Source organism: Gavialis gangeticus, unplaced genomic scaffold (genome assembly GCF_001723915.1).
Source record: "Gavialis gangeticus isolate Ggan-Ray unplaced genomic scaffold, GavGan_comp1, whole genome shotgun sequence".
NCBI lineage: Eukaryota > Metazoa > Chordata > Crocodylia > Gavialidae > Gavialis > Gavialis gangeticus.
The window spans coordinates 2,494,732-2,503,474 of record NW_017728992.1 but is presented as its reverse complement, the minus strand read 5'-3'; the positions used below and the strand labels follow the sequence as shown (position 1 = coordinate 2,503,474).

The window sequence follows — 8,743 nt, the reverse complement described above, 5'->3', positions numbered from 1 at the left end:
GTGTGTGTGTGTGTGTGTGTGTGTGTGTGTGTGTGTAAGAATTACACAGACTATGAGGTCTCCAGTCCAGTGTTAACATAGATAGATAGATATGCAAAGCCTAGTTTCATATGTACAGCATTGTATATATGCAATGTATATTTGCATATATACATATATATATATGCACATCACTACATATATTCAGCTATCTGTTCTTTTAAAAAAAAATTAGACCTAATTCCAACCCAGCTACTTGTTGAAAGGGTAGTTGTCTTTAGGATATATACAATGTTGTATATATGAAACTAGGCTTTGCATATCTATCTAGCTATCTTTATTAACACTGGACTGGAGACCTCATAGTCTGTGTAGTTCTTCCATATCATTAATGTCTTGTAAATGGCAAAAGACATGACAACAATAAAAATAAAATGAATAATAATAAAAAAAATAAGATGCTTATGGTGGCAGCCAGGAGTCTGAATAAGAAATTCCCTATCCTAAAGACAACTACCCTTTCAACAATTAGCTGGGTTGGAATTAGGTCTGTTTTTTTTTTAAAGAACAGATAGCTGAATATATGTAGTGATGTGAATATTACTAATTTTATATATTTATGGTTTAACAAGATCTATCATCTAAAAATGTTGTTTAGAGAGGCTTTTCTTTCTTGAGCTGCAATGAAACAAGCACATTTTTATTTTGTGTTTGCTTTTACCTTCTTTTCCTTTGGGATTGTTACTATCACAGGTAGCTCAAACGATAGATGGGACTTGGGGTACAACTATAGGGATATGCCAGGATTTGGAATTGGCCTGAAAGAGTTGTTCTTGATAACAAAACCAGAAATTATGCTAAATCAGCTATTCTCAAAATGTTGCCAACATTTTCAGGTGAGTGAAACTGCATAGCAGTGTCTTGTGAAATGTCAGCTACATCAAATCACAAGCTCTCCTGCAGGTCTAGACTTATCCCAGAACCATCCTAAGTAGAAGCACAGAAAGTGATCTGTGGGTTCACCTCCAAGGTTCCTTTGTATACCTAAATTTTGAAGAGATTCACCTCAAACTGCTAATTTTGGCCCATATCTAGTGACAGCATAACATAATGTAACATAACGTAACCACAAACACACACTCCCAGTATGTTCTTATGAAGTTTTTACAGCCTTATAGACTATAATATAATCTTCCCATGGAACTTTTTTTGTTTTGCATGGAAGCTTGATCTCATTATTATTTTTTTGCTAAATACAGAACAGATCTTGAAGTCCATGCTGTTTTTGCTCAGCTTTAAATGATGATTGGCAGTTTTTTTCATGAGTGGATCCAGGATTTACTAAAGGGAGGTGCATTACATTGCACCTCAGACCATGAGGTGGCAATGAAGGCAAGGTGTGGCTGGAGCCTCTGGGTCAGCAGGGTACACTGGGAAGCCAGGCAGGGAGAAAATGGATGAAGCAGGAGTCCCACCTGCCACTCACTGCTGAGGCTGTCCCCAGCTGACCCAGGTGTTGGGGGAGCCCAAAGCCACTCCAGCAGTGGGCTGTGAGGAGTGCCAAGGCTGTGAGGAGAGCCAGGCACAGTTGAGGCAGGTTCCTCCTTCTAGCATGTGCTTCCTGCCCAGACACCCTCCACCCAGACCTTTTCCACTGGCTGGGAGCAGGTCCTAGAAGAAGGACCCTATATGCTGCTGCCACTGTGTTCAGTCAAGTCTGTTACCCTATGCCTATGGCTGGAGCAGGGCAGGAGCAGCTCTAGGGCTTCCCCCCCCGCCCATGCCTGCATCAGCCAGGGACAGCAGTTACAGCATGGGGCAAGTTTCTCCTTCCAGCATCTGCTCCTGGCTAGTAGGGGACATGGGGCAGAGCAGCAGAGCACAGATGCAGGAAGAAGCAACCTGTTTGCTGCTGCCACTATCCTCTACCAAGCCTGGTATCCCATTCAGATGCAACCCACAGCTGGAGTGGGACAGGAGCAGCTCTGGGGTTCCCTCTGTACTCAAGCCACTGGGCACAGCAGTGATGAAAAGGGGGTGCTAACACACCATCAAACCCCTCTGGATCCTCCCCTTCTTTGTCCTGGCTTTGTCCTCTCAAAGGACAGAGTAGGGAGAGATCTAGGATCTTATCTCCTGGGCTCTTGTGCATGAACCTGCCACAGCTGATTGCAAGGCTCACTTCCTGCTTGTATTTTCCCTGGCATGCTAGGATATAGGCACTGCTGATGCCCTCCCACTGTGGTCCACTTATTTAAAATGTCTCTGTTATAGGCAGCAAAGTTCCCCTTTTGCCCTGGTCTGTGACAGCAGAGATTTCATTTCATTTTCCTTCGTTAGCCTTTTGAGATGGATTGAGGAACTTACGCACAAATACAGCAATGGAAGAATATTTGAAGAGTATAGGAAATCATCATTGTTCACTCTAATCCACTATGCATGAAGTGGTGATTGGATTTCTGCTGCTGGTAGACTTAAACAGACACCTACCAATAAAAGTTTCCTGAAAAGAGTGAGTGGCAAGGATTATATGCAATATCATTTTAGGACATACGTATAGTTGGGAGAGATGTTAGACAAGCTTTTGGGCTTTTTACAGAGCTTCTGAAAGAGGTCCAGGCTTGGGCTCTGGTGGAACTCAAGAGGGACAAAGTTCCAGCCCTAGGGAGACACTGGCAAGAATGAACCCCCACATGTGTTTTTCAAAGCAGACTTACCACATTAATAGTACTTCAAGGGGTTTTACTCTCAGCGCACCTGAGGGATCACAAAGGGGTGAAAGGGAGAAAGTAATTTCTTAAGTATGTAGGGCCCAGACTGTTTTAAAGGTACCTCCAAATTCCAATGCAGTGTTTTCATTTCTTGAATCCACAGGAAACTGTCCCTTATTAGGTTCCAGTTCAGAGAAGAACTGATCTGTTTATATTGTATATTTTCAGTGATATAAGAAAAACTTACCATTTTTACTGGATTAGAAAATGAAGTTCCCATCCCCCCCCATATAACTTATATAACTTAGAGAGGAAAAACCCTCACCTTACAATTGAGCATGAGGAAGCAATGGAGGAGGGGGGAGGAGGGAGGTTGGTGTGGGGGTCTTGCAGCTGCAGCCTCAAGCCAGGGCTGGAGCTGCAGCCACAGCTGCTGCCTGCTCCCCCCTGCCCCCTGCAGACCTGCCACTCCTCCCCCACAGCCCCCAGTCTCTCCTCCACCATGCTGCTTCCCCCTGTCTCTCCCCTTCTACTACACTCCTCCTTACCTTTGCTGTGCTGGAGCTGGTCACTGGGCCAGGTAGGAGCTAAGCTCTGTGCCCTGGGCTGCAGCAAGGATGGAGCCTGCCAGTGCAGAGCAAAGGTAAGGTGGGTGCTGAGGAGCAGGTGAGGGCGGAGAAACTTTGGGACAGGGGGTGCGGCAAGGCTGGGGTGGCAGAAGTGGCATGGAGAGAGGAGTGGGGAATGGGAAGGGGGAATTGGGAAAACCTGGGGTTGTGGGAGGGAAGCACAATGAGGGGTAAGTTGGGTGGGGGACAGGCAGCAGGAGGCAAGCTGCCCGCCTCTGTCACTGCCTACCACACTGCCTGCCCCTCACCTGCCCTACCACATGCTACCTTACTGTCTGCCCTGTTACTGCCCACCTTATCACTTCTTTCCCCCCACCACCTGCAGCAGTGAGTGAGGCTGAATTTAAGATGATCCTCCAAAAGTTAGATTCCACACATAGAAAATGATAATACATTTATACATTTTCCATGTGTAGAATCTAATTATTAGGGGTTCAGCTTACATTCAGGGTCATCTTGTATTTGAGTAAATATGATAAGTCACATGTGGAAGTTGCATTGTCATTAGTGGGACATAACCCTATGTTGAAGCATTACTGTGAAGAAGAACACTTTCCTGAATGGAGAGCTTTGTTTTGTAACCATGACCCTTAAAGCGTTTATATTAGAGATGCACCAATACATTGGTCTGATGTTGGATCAGTACCAATATAAAGAAAATTGTCTATATTGGATATCAGCCCAATGAGGCAAATAACTTGGCTGATAAATGCCCACTAAATGCATAGAGCAGAGCCTGCAGCATGGAGAGCTGCCTCCAGCTGGTAAGTTAGAAGGGGAGGAGGAAGGGAAGGGGCATAGTGAGGGCAGATCAACCCCCCTATGGTGAGGGAGGGAGGGGGCAGAGCCAGGCGCTGCCCAGCTGGGGTGGGGTGAGCTCAGGATGGGGCCACGGCTCGTTGGGTAGAGGGTTGGCTCCTGCCGCTTCAGGAGGGCACAGGGCAGGCATGTGCAGCCGGATCTGATCAGGGCAGGACGGGCTGCAGCCAGCGCTGCATGGGGCTCTTCTCAGTGGGGGCGAGGCTCGTAGTGGGCACCTGCAGTGCTGGGAGGTGACTGCAGCTACCGCAGATTTCACCACAGCTCCACTCCCAGCCCTGCACCACTGCCCGCTGCAGGCCTGGCTTTTTCCAGCATGTGGGTGGAAGCAGAGCATTGAGTGAGGCAGCTGGCGGCGGCACTAGGAGCAGAGTTGGAGCAAAATTTGTGGTGGCTGCAGCCCTCTCCTAGCACCTCCCCTGCTGAGAAGAGCCCCATGCAGCACTGGCTCAAGCCCGCAGCTGCAGCCCGCCTGCCTCCCACACGCAGATCTGGGGGCATATGCCCCCACTGCACCATCCCGGAGTTCAAACTGCGGTGGGAGCTGCCCCACCATGAGCCGTGGCTTTGTCCTGTGGCCCCCCCTGTCCCGTTGGGCAGCACCTGCCTCTGCACCCTCCCTTCTTCACCTCGGGGGCATTGATCTACTCCCCCATGCCCCTTCCCTCCCCCCTCCCCTTCCACCACACTAGACTTACCAGCTGGAGGCAGCTATATCGAAAATTGGATCAGATTGTCCAATATGCCTCCTTAAATATTGGCTATCGGTATCAACCCCCAAAATCTCTGTCAGTGCACCCCTAGTTTATATTCATGCTGAGCACTCCTAGGATACAGAAGGCTGACTAGACTACACCACAAATATAAGATTAACCCTTGATTATTATCCTGTAATGACTGGAAAAGATATTTCTTTAAGAAAAATAAGCAGTGAGAGAGACTCCTCTCACTGATTCTGCTTCAAACCTATTTTCTTGTACTGAAAAAAATGTCATTATCATTTTCTGTCTCATTTAAATGGCTCAGATACTAATTCTGCCACTCTGAAATTCATCTATATAGCCCAGAATAGCTATTCTTCACTAGCAATTCATGTAATCCCTTTTATGTCCCACTACCCTATAAAGGTGTTGAGCCAAATCACAAAAGGGTACTTATGCTACATGGTGTACTTGTGGTACATAGTGACCAAGTGCAAAATAACTGTTGTGCTTTAAGTTCACACCTCAGCTGATGTCAGGGTAATGTTTCCATTAACTTGAATTAGTCATGTGTAGCATGATAAGTAAGTTGCCCAATACACACAAAAAGGTGCTGCTCAGCATGAGCAAGAGCAACAGAATTAGCCTCTTAATCTACTTGGGCCCAGTTCTCTGTTGTTCTTCCCCGGTTCATGATTAACAGCAATGCAAAGTGGGGTAAAACATTGCAGAATCAAAGAAATAGGGTTTTACCACTTCTCCTTATTTAATGGTAAATGGCTGTACAAGGTGCTGGGCCACAGAAAGGGAGGGAGTTTGTGCCATTTGTGCTTAAGCAAGTCTCTCTCTAGTAGCTCATCTTCCCGCATGTGGTCATGTTGTGTGGCCATAGTAGGGGATTGATCACATATTGCCATCCTCTTTTCCAGACTGTAATGGCACAATGCAATACACAGTGCTCTCTGGCTTTGTTGCAGAAGAACAATATCACATTAATTCTCAGTATGCTGGAAACACTGGCAAAACAACTGCAGTGAGAGAAGCTCTCTCTCTCAATATGCCTTAACAAATGAAAATGTGAATTTTTCTCCTTAAGGATGAAGAGAAAGGAATCATCAGGGAGACAGCTTTGCTATTTCCTGATTAATCTTTTTTTTCTCTCTGCTTGATATTCTTGTGCCTGGTACCTTAACACAGTGGAGCCCAGCCTTTTTGGCAGGCATGCCACAAAAATTAAAGAATTCTGTCACTAAAATATATATGTTAATGGCTGTGAACACCTTTAATCTTATTGGTAAATGTTTGCTCCACAACTAGAAATGCTTTAGATATATTGTAATCCTTCAAATAAATCACACTAGTCAAGGTAGATAATAATCCTTTTCACAGTAAGATGGAGTTAGCCATGTTATTCTGAAGTCAGGCAGAAGGCAAGGTAGAAGTGCAACTTACAGACTGACTGAATCAGAGATCTGATGAAGTAAGCTGTGGCTTATGAAAACTTGAGCACCTCTGATTCAGCTAGTTGATAAGGTGTGCTTCTATGTTACTGTCATCCTTTTAGTAAGACAGAAAGGAAAGGGAAAGGTAACAGCTCTGTAAGAACTGAGCAGCTTGTGCTTTAGCAAAATGAGTTCTACCGAAGGGCTTGAAACAGAAGACAAATGGCAGGAGATATTTCTTGTTGACCTAGCACCAGTCAGCTTCATGCTCCACCTTCTTAAGGATGATAAGACAGGAATAGTCAGGAAGACACCTTTGCCAATCTTCATTTAATCTTTTTTTCTCTCTGCTGGACATTCTTGGGCCTGATACCTTAACACAGTGGGGGCTAACCCTTTTGGCAGGCATGCCACAAATTAACCCCATGCCCTCCCCAAGTCCCATTCCAATCCCCGGCCCCTGCCTGATCTGCTACTTTGCTTTCTGCTTCCTGCCCTGTACGCTGCTGCACTACCTGTCTCCTCCCTGACCTTCTGCATGCCACACGCGCAGAGTGCCTGTGCATAATTTGTTGCTCCATTTATTCTCTTCTCTTTTTTTCTATACTTAAATGGAGCAACGAATTATCCAAATAGTTTGTCTCAAAGACCTACTTTTTTGGTCTTTGTGTATGGACTGCTAATACTGATTTATGTTGCCAATTATTCAGAGATTTACAAATTGTGTGAGGTTGTTTGTTAAAATGTATGCCCCTCTGTGGGGTTTTTTCCCTTAGCTATATCTCTCCAATCTCACCCTTTGTTTTTTTGTTTAATCAAAAATCCTACACACTGCCACTTACAAAAACATATACCTTTGTTTAATCATTTTAAAACACAGAGATTGAAATGTTTTTCTTTTGATTCTCAGACACTCTCAGGGTTGCCAGATCAAGACTCTTTCTATGACGTGGTGGACTGTCTGGAAGAGTTAGGCATTGAAACTATTTCACAGAGACACTTGAACAAGAAAGGAACAGACTTGGACTTAGTTGAACAATTTAACATTTATGAGGTAACATAACATGCCCTGTTTTATGCATCTTACAGCTTGCGCAAACTTCAAAGCTGGGGGGTAGGGGGAACAGCCTAGGTGAAACTTGGTTATCTATTTTATTTTTTTTTTTAAATATCTGGTTGCTAGAAGTGTTTTACACATTGGTATATGTGACCTACTGCAGTATCTGATTACATACAGGACAGATGAGTTTCATACTAGACATGGATTATTCTGCAAGGTCAAGTGACACATTTACTAGCCTCTTCAGAAGCAATTCTGTCTGCAGTTAAGACTGTTACTCAGACTGCTAGTTACACATCTAGCTCCCAAAGTCCGTAAAAGTTCTTTCCATATGCAAAAGTGTTCAGTATGATAAAAATACTCAGTCTAGATCAATTCCATGAATACAGCTCTCTTCACAATTGATTGCCCAGTGAGTCCTTGTTTACGAGTTTATCCTGGATCCATTCCTACCATTTTGTAGAAATTGGGTAATGAATGACTGACTCCACATGCACTGCATGAGTATAAAATAACCACTTGTGAAATATTTATGTGCACAGATAGGATATGTGGTTTCTTAATAATTAGAGCATTTTCAGATGGCTTTTTCCTAAGGCCAAAAATGATACAAAGTGCATGGGAATTCATATTAGGGTGCTCTGAAATATAGTTTCTTTCTTTACCACAATGTTCAGTTTTAGTGGTGGTAGTCCTGATTCTCTTCTTGCTTAACCATATTTACACTAGTACAACTTGATTATGTTAAACAGAGTTGTTCCTGCTATAGTCCAGTGTCAGAAGAGAAGCAGGTAAAAAAGTTGGCAGAAGATGTCCAGCTTCCCACCATTGTTCCACACCCCACTGTAGCCTGTGTGGTTTTGTAGAGAATCCAGCCCAGAAGCACAAGCATTTATTTTAATCCCTTGTGAATCCTGCTGGCAGAACAGATTTTCTTGCTTTCATAGATATAAAAACAAATCGAGTGCCAAAAAAGCCCAGATAGAGATATTAAAGGATTTAGTCACTAAGGGCTCCTATATATGTGCAGGGAGCCTGCTCAAACACACTGGAAATCCAGCATGTCAGAGCAGACTCGATTTATCAAGCCTGCTGGTGCACAGAAATTAATGCACTCCAGCAGACTAACATCACATGCATCAGTGTCCCTGTGCTGAAAAATGGTGGTGGGGTTTTTCAGGCTGTCGCTTATTGTTTTACATATAAAGCCTTCACCTCTTTAGCCTTACTCCTCAGCTCTTCCCTGTTCAACTATTTTTGAATGAGCATTGTTTTCTAGGCTGCCTTTTTCTTGCCAACTCACATTTGAAGACGTGCAGTCATCAGAAAGCTTCCATCTTCCCTACAGTAAGATCCCCAATCACTTACGAGCATCATACACAGCCCGATAGGCCATGATTTT

General features: G+C 44.4%; 1 protein-coding gene across 3 annotated transcripts in view; it reads left to right on the top strand.

Annotated features, from left to right (window-relative positions):
* FHOD3 (formin homology 2 domain containing 3) overlaps window positions 1–8,743 on the top strand; it is a 783,635-nt gene that overhangs the window by 587,500 nt on the left and 187,392 nt on the right. For all 3 annotated transcript variants that reach the window (XM_019520693.1, XM_019520685.1, XM_019520696.1), the window contains exon 10: window positions 7,192–7,335. In XM_019520693.1, the coding sequence (XP_019376238.1) occupies window positions 7,192–7,335 (144 nt within the window). The remainder of the gene's footprint in view (window positions 1–7,191; window positions 7,336–8,743) is intronic.